Genomic DNA, 24,845 nt, shown 5'->3' on the forward strand with positions numbered 1-24,845 from the left:
CTGCAAATCCAAATCTTTAAATGATTTTCACTCGTGCATATCAGGGTTACAAAATATTATAGACTGAAACGTTAACTCTGTTTTTCTCTCTCCACGGATGCTGCCTGACCGGCTGAGTGTTTCCAGCATTTTCTGTTTTTACATTACATAGACTGGTGTGTACAGTGAATAATTGTTTTTATATATGGGAATCTTGTATGGGAGCAGGAAGCCTCTTGTATATCCAACTGGTTGTCTGACTATTAATAAATCATATAATCTCTCATTGTTACCACAACCGGTTCCTTTGTTTCTTTCACAGCAATATTGTATTATCTTCGTTTACCCATTAGTAATGGGCAAGAGTGAAGTTACCCAACTTCATCCGATCTGTTAACTGTTTCCTAGTTCCCTGCTCACATATCAGCAAATGTTAGGGGTCTGATGTGGCTGTGTTGATTCATTCTATTATATGAATGTTGTAATAAATTAATTTGAAGCAGTAGATATTATAGATTTTTTTACTGCATTTTATTTTGTAATGTATTTGAATGACTTCCTTTTTTTTTTACTTCATGTAGATGCCAAACCGATCTCGACTGGAGAGGCCTTCTGAGCTGATTACCTCTTCCTCCTTATTGTCCTTGCCGCCTTTTTCACTCAATCAGGTATGTTTAGTAAAATCAAAACCCATTTTTAGAAAGTAACAAATGTTTTTTAAGTTCTATTTTCATTATGGTCATTTTTATAACACTATTGATGGGTGCAACGATTGGAACATATAAAAGGCAACAGAAGTACATTCAATTGTATTTTATATTTAATTGTATTATTTGATATGTTAATGGAGTAATCTTTCAGATATTGTAGTATTGGTTATGTAAGGCACTGCGTATAGTCACCCAGTTCTTCTATAGATCGAAGATTAAAAAGCTAAGTAAACCAACTATGGCTTTTTTTTCCCCCTATGTTTTCTATGTTCCTATGAGTGATTCTATGGAAAGAAGACACTATTGTTTCTTTGGCAGCTCTTCATTCAGATGAATTTTGTCTGCAATGTACACTGCAGACTTTCCTCAACATCCTTAGTTCAGTGCTCAAGTTCAGTTTTTGGTTTTAATTTAGGCTGTTGCCACTTGGCCTCTGTGGGCTGATAGAAATTGAGTCAACCAAATACAAACATTCTATTACGAAGTCTATGAAAGTCTTTTGCCTTGCTGTTGCCTCTGTGTAAGAAATGTTCTTAAGATATTTTATCCACTTTTAGATTGATTTTAATTGTTTTGGAAATGTTAGTTTCTCTCAGTTGCTAGCACGCTCACTTCTGAGTCAGAAGGTTCAAGCTCTACTCCCAAGATTTAAGCATATAATCTAGGTTGGTACTTTGGTGAAGTACTGAGGGTTTGCTGCATTGTTGGGAGGTGCCATTTGGATGAAATGTCAAACCAATGCCCAATTCAGGTGGATGTAAAAGATCCTGTGGCATTATTTTGCAGAAGGATGGCAAGTTGTCCTGGCTAGCGTTCATCACTCAATCAACCCCACCAAAAAGCTTAGCTAGCCATTAATCTCATTTGCTGTTTTTGAGACCTTGCTGTTCACAAATTGGCTGCTGAGTTTACATACAGAACAAGTGACCGCACTTAAAAGTAATTCATTGGCTGAGAAGTGCTTTGGCAAGTCCCATGGATGCGACAGAAGCCATTAAAATGCATGTTTGTTGCTTTAAGTATTTGCACCTTCAGTATTTGTGTTTCTCTTGGGCACTCCATATAGTCACTGATGCATTATACTGCCTTTAAAAAAGGGATAATTATTAACCCTGTGGCACGTTAACTGATCCACACCACACATAATGGTGCTAGTTTCGACTTGTAGTGCACTTCTTGTCTGTATTGGAAGTTGCTGCTTTGCTATAAACACAGGTTGAAAGTGTTGGGAGAAAACCCAAATTATAATGATCACATTACAGAATGCCATTGATGAGAACTCACCCAGTGGATTTAGTGATCTTTAGAAGTCAGTTATCTGACCACTTCAAATTAAATGGCTCTAAAAGCAGATGGCTGTTACCTCACTCGCCTGCTACCAAATTCCTTTTCTCTCCCTTTGAGGAAGCCCCTAGCAAAACTTCTTGAAGTAGAATAAATGCCTGGAACACACTGGGTAAAATCTGTAATGCTGCCATGTAGCTCTTGCCGGAGACCTGATTATGAATGGTAAGACTGTGTGCAGCTGCTGTTTATTATCCTGTTTGATGTTTCACTTTAATGAAATGTAGATAGATCTTGCGATAGTTTCAAAACATACCATTGGAATAATATTTTAACTTCAATATACTTCTATCAGCATGTCATTTTAACAGTCTTATTACATCCTACCTGTTGCTTTCAGGAGAACTCTCAGAATAACAGCATTTTCAGTGAGGTTTATGGCAAGAATCTAGCACCAAGTGGCAAATCGGAGAATGCACCACCACAAGCATTTCATGAGGCCTCCTGCTACTCACTATTTGATGGAAATCCTTGGTCCCCATCTCTTCCTGCCAGCTCAGGTTTGTGCTTTTAAGTAGTCTTTATTTACTACCAATGCTGTTTTTAACGAGACATTCCACCACTGAAAGTGCTCCTTTCCTGATTCTAAGCAGCTGTGTGTGAAGTCCAGTTTTCAGTCATTTTATTTTTCAGTATGAATGCACACACATGTACCTTGACTTTTATTGGCTATCGTCTAAGCCATTTTACAAACATTTTGGTCAAGGAAATAACAAAGTTTTATATTATATTATTTTATGCAACACATTGATCACAACAAGTTGGATTATAGGAATAGAGAGATAATTTTGTTTTTATTTTTGTCCCAGCAGTAATTGCTCAGGTGTTCACTTGTATCATAAAATAATTAAGGCCACTGTTCTGCATTTTTTCATGGAAAAGTGGCTATCATCATGTTTTTAAACCCCCCGAAATACCAGTAAAAATCCTGGGAATTGGATGGTGTGGATTCCACATTGGCCTTTTGATGCGCTATCAATTCCTCATAAAAGACAGAGTTAATTAATAGGCTTTTATTAGCAAAGAACAGAGCATGCCTCTCGTGGTTGCCTGGTATCCAAAAGGGCAGGGGCTGCAGAGCAGTCACCTTTATACCCGGGCATGTGGGTGGAGCCAGGGGCGGAGTCAGCTGAGGCATGCATAGGCACAACAGTGTGCAACAACAACAATAACAAACAGTGGTTTACCACACCTTTCACCTCTGGGACCTAGGTCCACTAGCCCAAACTGATGGGATGACGGGCATTCTTTTTCAACCTTGGCCGAACAATTGCAGATCCTGAAGCAAGGAACCTCACTTTCTTTCTTTTCCCTTTCTTTACATGTGCTTCTTCAAATAATAGATCACTCAACACCAGCAAGCCAGTCTCCTCACTCCTCTAATCCCAGCAGCCTACCAAGTTCTCCTCCAACCCACAACCAGAACTCATTCTCTGGCTTTGGACCGATTGGAACACCTGACAACAGTGAGAGGAGGCTGACTGACCGCTGGAACATGAAACGTACAGACAAGCCGGGTAGAGTACCTAATAGCTTCAAATATTGGCATCTATTTGCCTGTTTAACAGGTTGTTTAGCTTTATATAGAAAAGGGCTCTTAAATTATTTGGAATGAGTTTCAGTATCCCTTGTAAAAGTCCAGAATTTATAAACAATGCCCATTACCTGCAACATCTGTACGTTTCTTTTTAAATCGTGCAGTGTAATGTCAGAGAACTGTCCTGAACAAGATATTGAGCCTGATGGTGTGAGCATGTGTGCTTGAAATGGTGAAATCATTTAAGCATTGTGAATTGTTAACTTGGATTCCTTGCATTGTCAGGCATAGTATTTCCTCCAAATCAGATGCCCTACAGATCAAACAAATTTTTTAAATCAACAGAAAGACAGTGAAAGCGAAAGAATGTAAAAATTGATCAGAATTCTTAATATTTAAACAGGCTATTGATAAAACTGTGTCTTTAAAAGCGAAAATTATAATTTTCCTTGACTACGGCAGTAATTAAGAATTGAATCATATCTCCCACCACCCTGATACAAGCTTCAGCTTTTGTAATGAGATACTAACCTGAAGCATCATCTACCTGTTGATCTGGATGTTAAAGATCACATGGCACTATTTGAAGAAGAGCAGAGTGTTCTTCTAGTGTCCTGAACAGCATTACCCCTTCAGCCACCAACAACGACCAGATTACTTAGTCATTCATCTCGTAGCTGTTTGTGGAACATTACAGGTGCAGAATGGCTGCCATGGTTGCTTATGCATCAATAGACACTGTGCTTCAACAATTAATTGGAGGTGCTATATAAATAGAAGTCTTCCTTACAGGCACACCAGTTAATGTAATCATTTTATAGCGTACAACAGGTGGGTGGGAGGGAAGTCCATAATAGAATAATTATACTTGAAGACTGGTTGGAATGCCCTTTTTATTTGCAGGATTTTCTTGTGTTCTTAGTGTTTCACCTTTAGTTTAGTGGTTACTCCATTCTTAATGCAAGTCACATATTAAATATAATTTCTGATTCTCAAAACTATCTATCACTGTTAGTACTTTTCATCTTTCTAAAATGTGTATTTAGATCATTCCATAAGATATTGTACATTTAGTCTTGGCCTTTTTTGTTGTTTTAAAAAAAACACAGTAATGAGTGGATTTGGCCTGGACTATCTACCTGCCGCACCTTCCTCTTCAGACAATACCTGGCATCAGGGCAGTACTCCTAGCAACACGTGGGCTGCCCCAGACACCACACTGGATGACTCGTCCACACTGCTCATGGACAGTTTCAAGGTATGATATTTCACTAGATTCCTCCCCCCTCCCCCACCCAATTCCTATTTTCTTCCCTTGCCTCTCCTGTTCTAAGGGTGATGATTCATATTAGGATGTGGTTCCATGGGTGAAAATAGTCCTCCTACTTTCCAAAAGTAATTATTCTTGAAATTTAATCTTGGATAATTTGTTTTGGTGGCCTTGTTCAATCATGGGGACCATCACAGCCAAGCCCAATATTATCCAGATACCCACTTCTAGTAGGGGTCACTGGAAAGCAACCAGGAGCAGGGGGCCTGGCTGATTAAGTTCTTTTTTTTAAAATCATTCCTGATGCAGGGATACTGAGGCCAGCTATAGCACCCCAATACAGTCCTATTTGAGATCAGCGAATCCAGCACAAAACAGGGATTAAGACTCAATGGGGTATGACATCAATGGAAAAGAAAATCAGCCAGACTGTGGAACAGGCTGCAGACTCACTGTCGCCTGTTTTGCTCTATCGCCCAAGACAAATATTAGTCGAGTCTGGAAGTGACAAAGGCATGGATGAGGGTTTCAGCAGCAGATGGATGAGTCATAAGCGGGTGATGTTACAGGGGTGAAAGTAGGCAGTCTTTGTAATGGAGAGGCTATGGAATTGGAAACTCAGCTCGGGGTCGAATAGGATGCCGAGATTGCAAACAGTCCGTCTCATCCTGAGACGGTGGCTGGGGCGGGGGTGGAATTGGTGGCAAGGGTATAGTCTGTGGTGGGGTCTGAAGACGACAGCTTCAGTCTTGATATTTAGCTGAAGGAAAGCACAGCTCATTCCCAGGCTGGATGTCGGACAAGCCTTCTGACAACAGAGGGGTCAAGAGAGGCAGTGGAGAGGTGGAGCTGTGTGTCATCAGAATACATTTGGAAGCTCACCCCATGTCTGTGGATGATGTTGCCATGGGGGAAGCATGTAGATGAGGAATAGGAGGGGGCCAAGGACAGATCCTTGAAGACTCCACAGGTAATGGTACAGGAGTGGGAGGAGAAGCCCTTGTTAGACATGCTCTGGCTACGATCAGATCAGTAAGAGCAGAACCAAGCGAAGGAAGTCCCACTGAGCTAGATAATGAATGGGAGACATTGGAGGAGGATGGCGTAGTTGACCGTGTCAAAGGTTGCCGAGAAGTTATGGGGGGTAATGCACCACGGTCACAGTCACAGAGGAAGTCATTTATAACTTTGATGATTGGGGCCATTTTGGTCATGTGGCAGGGTCAAAAACTTGATTGGAGAGATTCAAACAGGAAGTTGCAGGAAAGATGGGCATAAATCTGGAAGGCAACAACACGTTAAACACTTTGGAATGGGAAATTGGTGATGGTGATGGGGGATGTAGCTTGCAAGGACAGAGGGATCATGGGTGGGTTTCTTGAGGGGCAGGGTGATTGTCAGTTTTGAATAGGAGGGATCATGGGAGCAGGAGGTTTGTCTTGTGGATGAGATCAATTTAAGAGGGAATTTGTTGTTGATGAGAGTGGAGGGGGCAGTGGTTTTAGGAGATTGTTGATAGTGGAGAAGCCTGGGGTTATCGTTGCTCTCCAGAGTGATCCTGAAGTATTGAGTGGATTTGGCAAAGGGGAATGAGGCCTGATGGCACTTGATGTGATATAGCTAGATCTGGCGATGGATGGTTAAACCAGTTGTGTGCCAACTCTCTGCCTCTTGGACTTGAGGGAGCAATGGTGGGGGCCATACCAGGGGGAATGACTGGAATAGGAAAGAATAAAGATTTTGCTGGGGACAAGGGTATCAAAAGGTGAGGGAGTGGTTGATCAAATTGACAGCTATAGAAGTATCATGGTAAATGGAAGGTCAAATGTAGTTGGGGGTTTGAAAGTAAATGACTTGGCGAAGAGTTTTTTTCCCAAGGATGAATGCAGAAGGAAGTGGGTTTGCAAGGGGATTTGGGCAGTGAGGAATACAAGTGGTTGGAGATGGCCTTGTAAAAAGTGAGTAAAGACTTCTTTTGACATGGTATAAATCCCAGATTGCCATGCATCCCTCGTAATGTGATTTGTTGCCCAAGTACTACAACTTTGCATTAAACGTCCCAGAGGCAGTGAAAATGTTAAACTCTCTAACCCATAAACCGTCTGTCCCTACATAGAAGCAATCTGCCAAAATTCCTGATTGTTGTCTGCAGAAGTGTCCCAACTAATATTTATCCTCAACCAACAGCACCAAAACAGATTATCTGGTCATTTATTTCATTGCTGTTTGTGGGATCTTGCTGTATGCAAATTGGCTGCTTCATTTTCCTACATTACAATATTGGCCACACTTTTTTTTTTTTTTTTTTTTTAAGTACTGTGAAACACTTTGGGATGCTCCGAGGACATGAAAGGTGCTATATAAATGCAAGTTTGCTCTTTCTAAAGGAAAGTCACTAGTAAAAATAGTCTCTTTTTAACTTGACTCGTCAGGCGGCAATAGTATTTCAGGATAACCTAAAACTGCACAATTAATATTGTGGATATGGTGGCATAGTCATTGGGCCAGAAATTCCAGGCCAGAAGCGTGAGTACGGTCGGGTTACTCACGCATCTGGCCGTTGGAAATGCCGGCGTTCAGCAGGAACAGCGCATGCGGGGAACGCCGGCATTTCCAGACCCGAGGTCTATTCACAGCGCGTGCGACTGCACAGGCAGCGCTTGCGCAGTGAACTTTGTAGATTTCACTGATGGATTCAGTGAGGGTAAGTCCCTAGAACTTACACTTGAAAAAAGCAAGTGTAAAGTTGTTCATTGGCTGGGGAAGGAGATATATTTTATGGAGGAGCTTATGAAATGTAATATTTAGGTTTGGGAAAGGGAGGGAAGTTATTTTAAGTAAGTTTTAAACTTTAATTTTTTTTTTTTTAAACAGGTTTTCAGAACGGTAGGTAGAAGGAGCAATTGTGGCTGTGTGAATGGAATGTGAGAATGAGTTATGTATGTATGTCCACATATATTCCTTTACGTATATGTATGTATGTTTTATATTCCTTTACTAATGTGTATGAATGTATATTTTTAATTATGATTTTCCAATAAGTTACTTTCTCTGAAAGTCATAATTAAATAATACATTCATACACATAAGTAAAGGAATATATACATAACACGCAAAGGAATATATACAGACATACATACTTTCAGAAGCTCCACGATAAGAAATATCTTCCTCCGCAGCCTCTGGAGCAACTGTACCCATGCTTTTTTCATGTGTAAGTTGTAATGACTGGACCTCACTGAAAGCATTAATGAAAGCGGCGAATTATACTGCGCACGCGCTGCCTGTGCAGTCGCACGCGTTCTGCCTCTGAACCCCTTCGTTCAGAGGACAGGAAATGCCGGTTTTCCCCACATGCACTGTGCATGCTGAAAACCGGCATTTCATCCGGCCAGATGCGTAAGTACCCCGACCGTACTAGCGCATTTGGAAGGGAATTACTGGGCCAACATTTTACATGTCAATAAAATAAAAAATTTAACAATTGCACGACTTGCCCCCTCGCATCTGCGACTGAGGGTCCAAGGAGGTGCATTGCGCAAGAGGTCATCATCGTACGTATCCTCACACTGTTCCCTTTGGGGAACTGTATGAAGTGGTGGAAGGATTTATGGCCGTGATTAACGCTCATTCCGTGACCGTAACCATCTTTGAACCAGCCATTAGGGTGGTTAGTCCTATGGCGGGAGGGTTTTACGGGCTCCCACAACCCATCTGAGGGGGGGGGGGCCACCAACACCCACGGACGCAAGTATCCCGCTGGATGTCCACCCAGAATTTAAAGTTGGAGCTCCGACTCCACTTGCCGGGACTGTCTGGAGTGGGGTTCAAAACCCTACTCCTTCTGGCCCAGCGGCGGGGATGCTTACTGCTACGCAAAAGGCCCACTCCGCACAAAAGGTGACACCCATACGTTTCCTGCGCCTTTTCCCTCCCCGTGACTGGAGCCCTATGCTGCCATTTCACATTGCTAATTGGATTGGGCCTTTGTCATAGCGGTAGGATCCCCGCCGCTGGGCCAGATCAGGGTAGGGTTTCGAACCCCGCTCCAGACAGTCCCGGCAAGTGGAGTCGGAGCTCCGGCTCTAAATTCTGGGTTGACATCCAGTGGGATATTTGCGTCCGTGGGTGTGGGTGGCCCCCCCTCCTTGTATAGCTTGTGGGAGCCCGTAAAACCCTCCCGCCATAGGACTAACCGCCCTAATGGCTGGTTCAAAGATGGTTACGGTCACGGAATGAGCGTTAATCATGGCCATAAATCCTTCCACCACTTCATACAGTTCCCCAAAGGGAACAGTGTGAAGGCACGTATGACGACGACATTGCTAAATAAATAAATGGAATTAAAAAAATTCTTTTAGGGCTTTTAAAAGTCTTTAAATTGCTTTAATTCTCTTTAAAACTACTTCAGATTACTCAAAATAATGTAAACATTTTTAAAAGTTTATAAAAGTTACCAAAATCTTCAAAAAACTTCCAAAAACCTATTTAAACTGCTGCTTTGCATGTAAAAATCCTTAGCAGCTTGACAGAAACATTGGGGGCGTGTCCAGTGAAACTGAGACCTCAAGGGGCGTGTCTCACTTACAGTGCACGCTCCTGGCTTCGCGCTGGCTGCACTCCTGGGCGGCGTGACGTCATACGCTGCCCGGGAATGTGCTTTCTATTTCTGCAAGTTCAGGCGTCCCAGAAGCTGATCGGCACGAGCGCGGGGTAAGTGCAAATACGGGGCTTGCACGCGCTGCAAGCCCCGTTCTGGAATTTCTGGGCCATGATGTTACTGGACTAATCCAGAGAATGAGTGTTCAAATCCCATCACAACAGTTTGAGAATTTCAATTCAGCTTTTTTTTTAAAACCGGCAAATAAAACATAAAAGTGACCATGTAGCTGTCGAATTGACCTAAAAGCCCACTGGTTTGCTGATGTCCTTTACGGAAGGAAACCTGACGTTCTATCATAGTCTGGCCTATATGTAACTGCAGCCCCACACCAGCGTGGTTGACTCTTAGTTGCTCTCTGAAGTAGCCTAGCAAGCCACTTCAATTTGATCAAACTCAGGCAATAAATGCCAGCCTTGTCAGCAACTACCACATCCCAACGATGTATTAAAAATATATTGTTGCACTGAGGACAAGCTGAATGCAGAAATAGTTTCATACATTTTATTTCTCTTTGATAATGTTTTCTAGAATGCATAGAATTTCTTGCTTTTTTGTGAGAAAAATGAATGTCCTACAGTAAACTACCAATTTTGGGCCAAGCAGAGGTGTGATTTGATGTTTTATTTTTAACCTGCAATGTTCCCTGTAGATATATTAGAACTGTTATTTAGATGAATGTGATAATAAAATATCCAGAGTTAAGAGCATTGCCTTTCAGAATATTCACAATAGATCACAAAAAATTGTGAACCATCTTGTTCTTCCATTGAAACCTTTGCCCAGTGGGAATGTTGGAATGGCACCGCATGTTGTTTTTGGTATTAATTTTAAGTAAACGTTCAGTGCAAGTAATGACCTGGTTATGTCTCTAGTGTAAAGAAGCACGCTTGCCCCACCCCCAAACCCATAACATTAGTAGAACAGCACATCTTTATATAGTCTGAGTTTGGTCTCGGGAAAGAAAACTTGCTCTACTATTTGGGGGTGGGGAGGTGGTGGGGAATTGTCGGTGTCTATACTGCTACTCCTTTACTGGGAAAAAAATTTCTTTAAAGGCTGTTGAATTTCCATAATGATACAGTTTCTTCATTTTATTTCCCCTCCCCTCCCTTTGCAGTCAATCTGGTCAAGTTCAATGATGCATCCTGGACCCTCTGCACTGGAGCAGCTGCTAATGCAGCAGAAACAGAAGCAACAGCGAGGACTCGGCACACTGAACCCACCACACTGAGAGGCACAATGGCATGACCGGTGAATCCAGGTTACACAACTCAAGGCATGTTGGGTTTGCATTACAACCCACGGTCCCCTGCAGGTGGCAGCCCTCTCTCCTCTGTGTTTTCTTGCTGTTGAGAGGGCGTAAGCACTCCACCAGTGCTGCGTGTGCACAAAGCTGCTGCTGAGGAAAAAAACAAAAAAAGAACATTACATGCTTCCTGTCACTTCCAGAGGAAGGTCCATCACCTGCCTCACTCAGTTATCTCCTAACCACTTGATTCTGCTCATTCAAAGATCTCCTATGTTCTTCTCCATTTTATACATCTCTAATATGGTTGGGCAATGAAGGGAGATGAGATGGGGAAGGAAAAGCCAAGTGGGCTGAAGTAGTGTTACATTGTAAAAATAAAATAAGAGGAGAATCAACTAATGAATGCTCTGCTAGTGAGGATGTGGTTACGTTTTTTAAATCCTCTATCATCTTGGTTTTTGAGAGTGATCATTTTCTGCTCTGTTAAGGAACAGGTGTGCTTGTAATCTCTAAATGTAGTGACACTGGCCCATTCGTCAGCTTTCCTCGAACCTATTACATAAGGATGTGTGGAGGCATTCTGTTAGTGAATTTATATGAAGGCAACTTTTCAGACAGGCAAGGGTTTTGTGTGTTTGAAAACAGCTTCACATCACTGCACCTTTAGCTAATAGATTTTTTAAAAGGAAAAACTAGTTGTTAATGTCAATAGCTGCAGTAGCCATTACAATATTAAATACTTGTGATACTGTTCTGTAGCAGTCCTAGCTAAAATGGTGATAAGACGTGCAGCAGAGAGCTCTGCTTAAAACAAAAAAAGCAGTAATTGCTAAGGATTTTAAATTAGTGGTTTTTGATTATAACAGTAGCTATAAATTTTACTATAGCATACCAACCTTGAAAGGGGTTAATTTATCTATTTAGTTCTAGTTCAGGCTTCTTTTAATTACTAGATAAGAACAGCTTTTGTCGGCTTCTGTCTGATGGTAATTTTTATTCCCGATTTGGCAGTGTCTTTCAAAGTGGAAAAAGGGTCCAGCAATGCTGCTGGTTCAGCAAAACGGGGCACAAAGCAGGTATGTGAGTGAGTGAGTGAGTGGGCCACTTGTACTTGTGGGTGTTTGTTGCTGCATGTGGCCACCTGCTACTCCCATTTACAATTAAAAAAAAAAAAATATATGAAAAGCATGGGTCATACACTGTGGTCATCATATCAGTAAAAGTTTCAGGCTCTTGAATGTAACAAACATTTCTGTCCTTTTGAGCTTTGTGGAAAGATCTGAATGTATTGTTTGCAGACTCACATGGAAAATGTCTGTTAAAACCATTCTAAGTCACAGTAATGAAAATGTACTTGCAGTAGAAACTCTTTCAATTGAATTTCTAATGGCAAAAGCTGATGTAACTGTGCAGGAAAACAATGTTTTCTGTTCTTATTTTGTGATGGAAGGGTTACATTGTCTGAGTTACTGAGAACTGTTCAAAACCAATGTCTCATGCTTGTGGGGGAAAGTATGGAGCTCAGGCGGGGGCTAGACAATTCAGGCCAGGTTGGTAAGAAGCGCAACACTAGGAAGGAGAGGTGGAGAAAAGGATTTTTTTTTGAGAGAAATGGTGTATAACAACCTCTTCACAGTATATGGACTTACAGATTGAAAGCAACTAAGACAACCCCCACTCCCTGTTTAAAAAAAAAAAAGGCAAACAGTGCTCTACACCACAGTTAGAAGTGCAGCTCCACAGCCAACCCACTGAAACATTCCACCGTTCTGCTCTGGTCACCTAACTATAAAACTACTCTGGTACTGAATCACCTCGCCCCCAGGTCTACTCACTGAGCTGACAAGTCCCAGAAGGTTAGCAAAAGTACCAGGGCATGAATTCACAACCTGCATGCATGTATGCTGTTCAGAATAATTATATTTCTGGGGAACAGGAGCACTGCAAGAAAGATTATAGGGCCCTTGGAAAAAATGGTTTCTGTTCTAAGCTTTTGTGTTCATGTCTTTTTTGTGTAAGAACTTGTGCAGCAATTGCTGGAATCAGCTTTGCCTTCAATAAATGAAACCATGTTCTAAATAAAACTGTTTATGTTTAATCACTTGTTCTTCTGTGCACAGTGTTTTCCTTTAAGGATGGTCCTTGAAGGAAAAATCTACAAACATTGGTGTGGTGCTAAACTTACATTAAATACTGTTAAACATGCAAGATAAATTGTGTTGCGTGCTACTTAAATTTTCATAATTGTCTATTTTTTAAGGCATACAGGAAAAGTCAGCCAGGATTCCTGGGTGCTAGAAATGAAGGACAGGATCGAGCTTGGTTGAAATGTCCCCATTATTGAATAACATGGCAGAACACCCTGTGCTTACATATAAAGGATGATCACTTGGTTGAGGTACTGAAACGCAGTAGCTACCCATGGAACCGTACCTCGGCCGTGGCTCAGTTGGTAGCATCTCTCTCCTCTGATTCAGAAGGTTGTGGGTTCAAGTCCCACTCCAGAGACTTGAGCACATAAATCTAGGCTGACACTCCAGTACAGTACTGAGGGAGTGCTGCACTGTTGGAGGTGCCTTCCTTTGGATGAGATGTTAAACTGAGGCCCTGTTTGCTCTCTCAGGTGGATGTAAAAGATCCCATGGCACTATTTTGAAGAAGAGCAGGGGAGTTATCCCCAGTGTCCTGGTCAATATCACAAAAAAAAAAAATTCTGATCATTATTACATTGCTGCTTGTGGGAGCTTGCTGTGTGCAAATTGGCTTCCGTGTTTCCTACATTACAACAGTGACTACACTTAAAGTACTTTATTGGCTGTAAAGTGCTTTGGGCACTTTGTTGAGGGTTTCAGCAAATGAGCTGAGGTGGGGGCGGAGTCGGTTTTAGTGATGGTGTGGATGTGTGGTCGAAAGCTCATCTAAGGGTCAAATATGACACCAAGGTTGTAAACAGTCTAGTTCAGCCTCAGACAGTTGCCAGGGAGAGGGATGGAGTAGAGATAAAGCCGGTGTAACAATTTGATTAATGTACCTTTTTTTTTAAATGACACCATGAAAAAAGCACCACCCCACCTACATCTGTAATTTAGCCTGGTATAAAGGCAAGGCAAGGCATTAGATAAGATTGTTATTGTAAACCCTGTTGCTGTGTCTGAAACTAGTTATGTTGGTACTTTAGTTGTCTTGGCCTATCTGGACAGCTTTGTTGACGTGTCCAGGAAATTGACTCAATAAATTTGCTTCCCATGGAGTGGATATCCTGGAGCTTCCACATCAATAGAAAGAGGAGAACACAACCTCTTAGCAAGGTACAACAGCTTACCTCTCTGTATGCTTGCAAAACCTAAATATATTGTTGCACCCCGCTAACCAAAAAAAATACAAAGCCGTTTGAGCTAGGGAAGATGGTCAATGTGATTCATTACAACAGTGACTCCACTTCAAAAGTACTTCATTGGTTGTAAAGCGCTTTGAGACATCCGGTGGTCGTGAAAGGTGCTATATAAATGCAAGTCTCTTTCTTTCTAGTCATTGAAAAGTTTAGGTATATGAAGCTGGGAGTTGTAGACCTGTTAGTTCACCTTGTGCAGTAAGAAAGATGCTCTATTATAAAGCAAGCAATCAAAGACTGGTGAATGAGAGAGCAAAAGCAATTAATCTAATCCATTATGGGTTTATTAAATTTATTATATATTATAATTCTTTGACGGTACAGCAGAGATAATGCCCAATATATTTTGGAATCCACTTGATAAGATCCCGCCAAAAAGATACAGGTGAAAACTCATAGGATCCAAAATAAGAATGATTAGATTTTTTTTCTCCCTCTGAGAATAGGATCAGTTGAGCTGCTAAACAATTGGGCTTTGATTCCTTGTTTGAGTTGAGCTAAAGGCATTATAAATAAACATTTTTGGGAAAGCAGGATGTTTTTGAGCAGTTAGATGTTGTCCAAGTTTGGAATTTGGAGCAATGGGAATTCGGAGCAGGGGGGAAGGAGATGCTGCTTTTTGCCTCCAATACTTGTAGTGCTTTGTGTTACAGGTAAATATTTAATTTCATCTACCTATAACTCAAACTAGGTCTAGTAATTATTTAAAAACTAAACTATAAGCTGGTTAATTAAATACATAAACTTTAATAAACTCACTAAAACAAGGTGATAGAAATGGCAGCACATAAGTATGACGAAGACCACGGTAATAGATTAAAGCCAATTTTGAGGGGCTGAGAATAGAACTTGGGAAAATAAAATGGACAACAATATTGGGAAAACAATGATGTAGAACAGCAATGGAAAACATTTAAAATGGTGTTCAACAGAGTCCAGGAAAAATATATTCCACTAAAAAACAAGAACAAGCTAAACACTAATGAGACACCATGGATGAATAAAGACATATGAGAAAAATTATGGGTAAGGAAAGAGGCATACATTAAGTATGACAGGACTGGATAGACTAGATGCAGGAAGGATGTTCCCGATGGTCGGGGAGTCCAGAACCAGGGGTCACAGTCTAAGGATAAGGGGTAGGCCATTTAGGACAGAAATGAGGAGGAATTTCTTCACCCAGAGAGTGGTGAACCTGTGGAATTCTCTGCCACAGAAGGCAGTAGAGGCCAATTCATTAAATATATTCAAGAAGGAGTTGGATATATTTCTTAAGGCTAAAGGGACCAAGGGGGGTATGGGGAGAAAGCAGGGACCGGGTACTGAATTTGGATGATCAGACATGATCGCATTGAATGGCAGAGCAGGCTCGAGGGGCCGAATGGCCTACTCCTATCTTCTATGTTTCTATGTAAGTACATGGACAGCAGGGGAGAGCATGACAAGGGAGAATATGAAGAGATTAGGAGAGAATTTTTTAAAAAACAACTAGGAAGGCAAAAAGGAATTGTGATTAAATTATCAAGGAACAAAACAAAATATTCTACAGGCACACAAATAAAGGAAAGTTCAGATGGTAATAGGGCTATTAAGGGACAGTCAAAAAGGAGAAATGTTAAATAAACTAATCAAACTCAGGATAAAACCCCTAGTCTGGGCAGATTACATCAGTGCATTTTAAAAGAATCTAGGGCAGAGGCACTATTAGTCGATACTAAGGAGGACTGCAAAAAATTACAAGACGACATTAATAAACTCAATGGGCATATAATTGGAAAATGAATTTCAACACAGATAAATGAGGTATTACATTTTGGTAAGAAAAATTAGGTCACATATTACTTGGAAAATAAGAATCTAAATAGGGTAGAAGAGCAGAGGGATCTCTGAGTACAAATACACATCACTAAAAGTAGCAACGCAAGTTAATAAGGCCATTAAAAAAAGCAAACCAAGCACTAGGGTTTATTTCTAGAGGGATAGAATTGAAAAGTAGAGAAGTTATGCTCAACTTATTTCTTTCTTAGGCGGAACCGAGGATGACTTACTCCCACATTAAAAATTAGTTCTCGGATGACTGATGTGAAGGGGCGGGTGGGTGGGGTGCTTAGGTTTACGTGCGCTCTTGCGCTTGGCTTCCGCTTGCTCCCGGTGAAGAGATTCGGTGTTCGGCGCCTTCCCGGATGCTTCTCCTCCACTTTGTGCGGTCTTGGGCCAGGGATTCCCAGTGGGGATGTTGCACTTTTTCCATGGAGGCTTTGAGGGTGTCCTTGAAGCATTTTCTCTGCCCACCTGGGGCTCTCTTGCTGTGTCAGAGCTCCAAGTAGAGCGCTTGTTTTGGGAGTCTCGTATCGGGCATGCGGATGATGTGACCCGTCCATCGGAGCTGATCGAGCGTGGTCAAAGCTTCGATGCTGGGGATGTTGGCTTGAGTGAGAACACTGACGTTGGTGCGCCTATCCTGCCAATGGATTTGCAGGATCTTGCGGCGGCAGCGTTGGTGGTACCTCTCCAGTGCTTTGAGGTGCTTGCTGTACATGGTCCATGTCTGAGGCATACAGCAGGGCTAAACTTATATTGAACTTTAGTTAGACCACACTTGGAGTACTGTGTATAATTCTGAATGCCATATTATAAAAAGGATATAGAGGCACTCGAGAGGGTGCAAAAAAGATTTACAAGAATGATACCAGAAAAGAATGAACAGGCAGGGTCTCTTTTTAAAAGAGAAGGCTGAGGGGTGGCCTAATAGAGGTCTTTAAAATTATGACAGGTTTTGATAGAGTAGACAGAGAGAGGGTTTCCACTTGTGGGGAAGAGCAAAACTAGAGGTCACCAAGAAATCAAATGGGGGATTCAGAAGAAACTTCTTTACCCAGAGAGTGGTGCGAATGTGGAACTCGGTACCACAGGGAGTGGTTGAAGCGAATAGTATAGATGCATTTAAGGGGAGGCTGGACAAGCATATGAGAGAGAAGTGAATAGAGGGTTATGCTGATAAAGTTAGATGAGGAAAGACGGGAGGAGGCTCAAGTGGAGCATAAACGCCAGCATTGACTGGTTGGGCCGAATGGCCTGTTACTGTACTGTATATCCTATGTATATGTAAGAAGATTTACAGTGTAGTTATACTGTACTTACTGATCTTATACCAGTTGAGAGTGGTGCAAACTAGCCACATTAAGTTACACTGCCTTGCAACTCAAGAAACTCAGCATTACTTTCCCAATTTTTTTTGGAGTAGTCAAACACAAGCTGAATTGACTTGAGTGTTCGAATAAACAATTTTAGAAATTTAAACCACAAGCAAACTTTTTCATCATCTGTAGATAATCATTCTAGCATTGCCCTAGGAGAAAGGGACCACTTCAAAATCAGCATGTACGTTACATTCCTGAATTCATAATTTCAGCCATTTTAATTCTTTGACCAGGGTTGCTGGAAAGATGCCAGTGTTTCCTTTGCATTGCCCTTCCAGCCAGTTGTTGTTTACTGTGGAGAGAAGGCAAAGCAATGAAAGTATGTTTAATACAATGCTGAAATGAAATACTAGAGATTTCTAATTTTTGTGAAAGAAAAGTACATTTGTGACTCGGTGTATATATGGATGTTCTTAGAATTGATAACAATCCTTCAGTTCCCCTACTTTTGCTAACTTTTATAAAAAGTAGACATATAAACATTTGTTCCTTTTTCAAAAATTGAAACGCTTGTAGTTTTAGGCTTCCATGGATAAAGAGGTTTGAAGCCAATTAAAATTGGAGAGGGCCTATGAGGATTGAGAATAATGATGAAAAGAGGTTAAGATCAGGATAAAGAAAGCTAAGAGTGTGTATGGGGGGGAAACATTTTTCAAAAGGAACAGTAAATTATAAAATGAGTTGGCACCCCCAAGAGGAGAAAATCGTCAATTTGTAAGTACTTTGCGTCGGCATTTGCTAAAAAGAGTATCTTCAAGAGGAGGTGAATCGTGAAGTGGTTGAGTGTAATTATAATGGAGAAAAGGAAATTTTAGATAAGTTAGTTAAACTAAAGGAAGACAAAGTGCCAGGGCCTGACTGGATACTTCCTAGGATCATGAGGGAGGACAGTAAACTAGATTTAAAAATTGGTTAGAAGGGAGCAAGAGAGTAGGAGTTGAGGGCAATTTTTCCAGAGTGGATAGTGATGTCCCATGGGATTCAGTTCTGGGGCCACTTCAGTTTACTGTGTATATATCAATAATTTGAATATAGGCCTGTGTTGAAATTTGCAGATGCACCCGTAGCATCCGCCCAAGGCCACAATCATGAAACCCAAACCTGGAAAAGGATGCTAATAGGATGGCTAAAAGTGTCAGATGGAATTTAATGTCAGCAAATGTGAGATTGTGCATTTTTGTAAAATAACAGCAATGTAGTCTGAATGGAAGTGAGCTCAGTGCTGTGGATGAGCAGAGGGATTTGGCGGAACAGGTGGGACATTAAAGAGAGCACCTCGGGTTAATAAGGCTGTAAAAAAAGCAGCTAACTAAATTCTAGGTTTTATGCAAGGAGTATATATTATAAAAACATTATATAAAGCCTTGAGCTCAGTTAGGGTAGTGTGTGCAGTATAGGAAGGATATTGAGGCTTTAGAAAAGAGTACAACTCAAATTCACTAGAATGCTGCTGGGTATGAGGAATAACAGAAAAAGGACATGCAAAATTGGGTCTTTTTTTCATTAAAACACATTATGGGTGTTTAAAATTATTAGATAGGATAAATAGAAGCAGACTGTTTATAGTGGTTTAGGGTTCATGAACGAGGTATCAGATACAAGATTAAATGTAAGATTTAGAATAGAAAGCAACTGCTTTACACAGTTATGAGGCTATGAAATTCATCTTTTTTTGCACTTTCATCAATGTAGTTCACAATTTATATCAATGATTTAGACTTTGGAATCAAAATCACAATTTTTAAATTTGTGGACAACACCAAATTGGGAGGGAGAGTCAACACAGGAGGACAGCAACAAATTATAAGACGGCATTAATAAACTTGCAGAATGGGCATATAATTGGCAAATGAATTTCAGCACAGATAAATGTGAGGTATTACATTTTGGTAGGAAAAATAAGGAGTTCACATTATTTGGAAAATAAAAATCTAAATGGGGTAGAGAAGCAAAATGATCTCCGAGTACAAATTCACAAATCACTAAAAGTAGTGATGCAGGTTAATACGGCCATAAAAAAGCAAACCAAGCTCTAGGGTTTATTTCTATCTAGAGGGAAAAGTAGAGAAGTTATGCTAAACTTGTATTGAACTTTGGTTAGACCACACTTGGAGTACTGTGTACAGTTCTGCTCGCCATATTATAAAAAGGATATAGAGGCACTGGAGAGGGTGCAAAAAATGGTTTCCATGGATGATACCAGAACTGCAAAGTTATACCCATCAGGAAAGGATGAACAGGCTCGGTCTCTTTTCTCTTGGGGGGGAAAAAAAGAGAAAGCTGAGGGGTGACCTAATAGAGGTCTTTAAAATTATGAAAAGATAGCGTAGACAAGAGAGAATGTTTCCACTTGTGGGGAAGAGCAAAACTAGAGGCCAAGATAGTCAAGAAATCAAATAGGGAATTCAGAAGAAACTTCTTTACCCAGAGTGGTGAGAATGTGGAACTCGCTACCACAGGAAGTAATTGAGGCAAATAGTATAAATACATTTAAGGAGAAGCTAGATAGAGTTAGATGAGGCTCGAATGGAGCATAAACACTAGCATAGACTGGTTGGACTGTTTCTGTGCTATATATTCAATGTAATTCTATGGCTGTACAGCACAGAAACAGGCCATTCAATCCCAATTGGTCTATGCAGGCGTTTATGCTCCAAACAAGCCTCCTCCTACTCTACGTCATCTAACCCTATCAGCACATCCTTCTATTCCTTTCTCCCTCAACGTACTTTCCTCTTAAATGCATCTATGCTATTTGCCTCAACTGCTCCTTGTGGTAGCATGTTCCATTCTATGGGTAAAGAAGTTTCTCCTGAATTTCCTATCGGATTTATTAATGGCTTTCTTATATTTATGACCTCTAGTTTTGGACTCCTCACAAGTGGAAGCATTTTCTCTACGTCTACCCTATCAAACGCTCTATCTATCAGGTCACCCCTCCGCCTTCCCTTTTCTAAAGAAAAGAGCCCCAGCCTGTTCAACGTTTCCTGATAATTATATCATCCTTGTGAATCTTTTTTGCACGTGCATCAATGCCTCTATATCCTTTTCATAATATGGAGACCAGACCACTGCACAGTTCTCCCAAGTGCAGTCTAACCAAGGCCTAGAGGGAGTTGTGTTGAAATTTGCAGATGCACCCAAAGCATCTGCCCAAGGCCACAATCGTGAAACCCAAACCTGGAAAAGGATACTAATATGGATGGAATGGATAAAAGTGTCAGATGGAATTTAATGTCAGTAAATGTGAGATTATGCATTTTCGTAAAATAACATACAAGTTTAACATAACTTCTCTGCCTGCGTCGCTATATTTAGTGATTTGCGTATCTATTTCCCTTTGCTCCTCTACCCCATTTAGACTCCTCTTATCCAAGCAGTATATGGCCTTTTTATTCTTCCTACTAAAATGCACCACCTCATACTTATCTATATTGAAAATCATTTGCCAATTACATGCCCATTCTGCAAGCTGTCTTCCTGTATTTTGTTGCACTCTACCTTTGTATTAACTATACCTCCCAATTTGAATCATCTGCAAATTTTGAAATTGTGCTTCCGATTCCAGAGTCCAAATCATTATTGTAAATTGAGAGCACCGGTGGTCCCAGCACTGATCCCTGTGAAACACCACTTCCCATCTTTTGCCAGTGAGTAACTATCCTTAACCCCTACTCTCTATTTTGTAGCCAGCTTGCCATGCATTCTGGCATCTGTCCCCTGACTCCACATGCTCTGACCTTAGTCATGAGTCTCCTATGCGGTACCTTATCGAAGGCCTTTTGAAAATCTAAATGTATTGCATCTACCAAATTACCCTTATCTACTCTTTCGGTTACTTCTTCAAATAATTCAATAGGTTGGTCAAGCATAACCTTCCCTTTTGGAATCCATGCTGACTACTCTATTATATTTTCTTCAAGCAGAAACTATGGAAACATTCAAAGTGAGATTGGATGGGTGGGTGAAGGAAAAGGATTGAAGAGATAATGGGAACAGGGTGGGTAAATATAATTAGAACGATTTGCTGACATGGAGGGTAAATGGCAACATGAATTGGTTAGGCTGAATGGCCTGTTTCCGTGTTGCCACTTTTGAGTTTCTATGTATTTGAGTGGTTGTTTTTTTCTGAAATCAATGTTTGAGTGGATTTTTATTTTTAAACATAGGCAGTAAAATGTATTTTTATTGCTTTTGTGAAGTTAAACAGTCAATGTGAATGCACAAAAGTGGCACTTCAGGTGTAAGTACTTTGAATATCAGATGCTAGATTTATTGTATACATTTACAAACCACTAACAAAATGGCTGGTCCAAAAAATTGCATTCGAGGGATTGCCAACAAAAAAGTCATGATAAATATTTAGCATTCCAGAACCTTAAGTAATCAGCAGTGGTACCACCTTATGATTCTCACCTTGTGCCAAGACTTGGATGATGTCTCCTTTTTGAAACCCCAGATCAGCAGGGACAGTGACCTCATAGTCATATAGTGCTACTACCTAGTGTGGAAAGATGAATGAATTTTAAAATCGCATGTTATTTAAAAGAGCCACAAGCTTTGAGAAAAATAACGCAAGTCAATAGAAAAACATGTGAATATTTACGGTACGAATAATTATCTCTTACCTCCAGAAACTTGCACCAAATGGTCAAACGCTGATTTCTGACCTCACTCCACACATTCTTCATTGTGGTTTCACTGGTAATGGGAATGAGCTCACCATCCTCTTGTGACTTGTAACTGGCAGGAAGAATCATTAGAGATGGAAAGCACGTTGTTACTTAAGCTATGTCAAAAACTTCAAGCAAGCAGGTTGCACATTTGCGGTCATTCCTTCTCTGCCTCCCCCAATCTCCCAGTTTCTAGCACTTACAAAAGGCATTAAGCATATTCTGTCTCTCTTAAATAGAGGATAGAGTTGTACAGAGAGCCTGACCTCAACATTGGTGTCTTCATGCTCTTAAAATTGCCAACACCTATGAAAATCTATATCAAGGGCTGAGATTTTTTTTTTAATAAATAGTAAAAGTAAGCAGCAGTATTGGAAAAATAGGATCAAGAGGAGAACACCAGGTTAAGGACTCCGTATCAATGGTATGGTGGAACAATGTGGGAGAGTTATCTTCAAATGGTTCAAATGACTGACATATTTACCAAATTATAAACAGCATTTCAAAATCTCTCAAGTGATTTGCTTTAATAGCTGAAGGGAGTGTTCAATCTAAATCCCTAAGCTGCTACAAAAGCCAAATCGGTAATAAGTGAAAAATAGGGACAGGAGCAGGTGTACAATCATTGCCAAAATCACAAAGTAGATGACTGAGTGGGTTTTGGAGTTCATATGGAACCAGGAGAAGCCTGATGGACACAATTTTAAACTGAGTCACATAAGAAATGTCTAAAGTGGTTAATGTACAGAATGAACTGGACCATTTTGCACAGCAGTGAATGGGCCCTTCAAAAAATGATTTTAACTGAGCAGAAATTTAAATGCGTAACAAGAAGGAAATGAAAACTATAGGTGCTAAATATGAGCAAGCAAGTTGGAACATCTGAATCACCCTTTTTGTTTTGATGTTTTTGTTTTTTATATGTTTATAAGAAAATAGATCTGGAATGAGAATAGGTAATTCCACTCGTGAAGCTTGTTTTCTGTGATGGACTAATCTTCATCACATAGCCAATAACAATTAGCACCATCTTGTCTTCGATGCAAACCTTTATTCTTCTACATGCATTAGAAATGTGATTGGCTGTTTTGACTGAATTCATAGACTCAACATTCACTGTGTAAGGGAGCAGCATATTTTCATAAAAAATGGTCACACGAGCTGAAACGCTAACATTTTCCACACATGCTGCCTGACCTGCTGAGTGTCCCCAGCATTTTCTGTTTTTATTTCATATTCAGTATTTGTGTAGAGTTAACCCAACATCTTGGATTTCTACTCTGTACACTAACATTCCAATTGTTTTTTTACTATTCATCTCAGACTACAGAACCACGTGCAAAGGACGCTGCCAAATCTTTCTCTTGCTGCAGCAAGGTAAAGTTTGTGATTAAACTGATGATTGCAAATAAGCCAGAAGAAAGCCATGTGATTCAATGTCCAGTCAAATTCGTCGTAATGAGCTCCATGCAGTGTTCATTACAAGAGAAGACTTACTCAGCTTCCCCACCCCGGAAAAATTCAAGATCTGTTTTAGTAGCTAGTAATAATGCTGTCCTTTACAATGGCTGTGAATTTCCTTGTAGTTGCTCCCACTCCACTAGCATAACTTTGTCAAAAACCCCATTTACGTGAGTGAACACTTTCTGCTGCACTTGTCGGTGCAGTTATAGTGGTGGAGTGGGAGCAGCCCTCAGGAAATTACCAGCAAATGACTCAAAAGTTGAAAATGTTTACGAAAGAAAATAGAAACTGATGGTAATTCACCTTCTGGATCCTAACAACTCTAGACCTGCTCTAAGAAAGTATTTAACAGATGGATCTGTGCCTTCGCAGTGGAGGCCATTTAACTTAATAAAAAGAAGTTTAGACTAAAATGAAATTCATTTTGGGGCTTGGGTAATGCAGTGGGTGAGTACACTGTCTTTTCACCTCTGGGTTTGAATCCAGCCCATTCTTTGAGTTAATGGCCCAATTGAAATGAGTTTGGACATGCTCAACTCAACTTCAAGTAGGTGTAACATCCACCGTGCAACACTGGCTCTAATTTGAAAGTAAATTGGTAGTGCTACTCAGGCTACAACGATGATTTAAAATGCAAATGTGATATTGGCACAGTAGAAGATCAGAGTTGGGACATAATCAGAGTAGTGTGGAAAAAGTTTTACTTTGCCTCTAAGTTGTGCTGCACCTGATCTGAGTGATTGATGACAACTTTGAGTATAAAATTAGAGGAAACGTGCATCATTTCCCAGCATTGATGATGTTGTTCAATAAATGAAAAGTAAATGTAAAAAAACCATCTTTGACGCTAGCAAGAATATTTGAAAAGTCGCACTCATACCTCAGCCCAAGTCTGTTCTCAGGTAGACCGAACTTCTTACAGATGACGGATAACAGCTCATTGTGTGACAGCCCTGGTTTTACACGCATAGCCACTGTGTACTTGAAGTGCACTTTGACAATGGCAGGTACGGGCATAGGGTGGGCCTTGCGCTGTTCCACAAGGAAGAAAATTGCAATTAGTGTCATTTTATATTGTACAGTCAGGAACTCGGATGGATTACATTGGTCAAATAATTGGCCTATTTAAGGAATACCCATGTTCGCACTGTCTTTATGAATAATTGCATTTTTTTCATCTCGTGCTATTCCACACATGAGCTAAGGTAAGATGTGCAACAAAGGCAAGGTTATACAGTTGATTGAAGTTCCACTGTATTGTATCAACATGTGAGTTTGCTTCCTCAGAGGTTTCTGAGTTAGGTTATTCTGTCATGCAGAAGCATCGAGTGCAGACCAGATACTTCCCCAAGGTGCCGGAAGGAA

General features: G+C 40.6%; 2 protein-coding genes across 5 annotated transcripts in view; one reads left to right on the forward strand and one right to left on the reverse strand.

Annotated features, from left to right (window-relative positions):
- The window catches only part of smg7 (SMG7 nonsense mediated mRNA decay factor), a 123,622-nt gene extending 110,772 nt beyond the window's left edge, over window positions 1–12,850 (forward strand). For all 4 annotated transcript variants that reach the window (XM_085982605.1, XM_085982609.1, XM_085982606.1 and 1 more), the window contains 5 exons: window positions 561–647; window positions 2,374–2,533; window positions 3,377–3,550; window positions 4,680–4,828; window positions 10,621–12,850. In XM_085982605.1, coding sequence (XP_085838731.1) covers window positions 561–647; window positions 2,374–2,533; window positions 3,377–3,550; window positions 4,680–4,828; window positions 10,621–10,734 — 684 coding nt within the window. In that variant the 3' untranslated portion in view covers window positions 10,735–12,850. The remainder of the gene's footprint in view (window positions 1–560; window positions 648–2,373; window positions 2,534–3,376; window positions 3,551–4,679; window positions 4,829–10,620) is intronic.
- Window positions 9,991–24,845, reverse strand: part of LOC147121993 (neutrophil cytosol factor 2-like) — a 99,925-nt gene continuing 85,070 nt past the window's right edge. Inside the window, 5 exon segments of the mRNA XM_085982612.1 lie at window positions 9,991–17,561; window positions 17,564–17,635; window positions 21,760–21,844; window positions 21,972–22,086; window positions 24,361–24,512. Coding sequence (XP_085838738.1) covers window positions 17,530–17,561; window positions 17,564–17,635; window positions 21,760–21,844; window positions 21,972–22,086; window positions 24,361–24,512 — 456 coding nt within the window. The 3' untranslated portion in view covers window positions 9,991–17,529.

The sequence above is a fragment of the Somniosus microcephalus genome, chromosome 3, assembly GCF_052327205.1.
Source record: "Somniosus microcephalus isolate GS21.2 chromosome 3, FLI_Smic_1.0, whole genome shotgun sequence".
Lineage (NCBI taxonomy): Eukaryota > Metazoa > Chordata > Chondrichthyes > Squaliformes > Somniosidae > Somniosus > Somniosus microcephalus.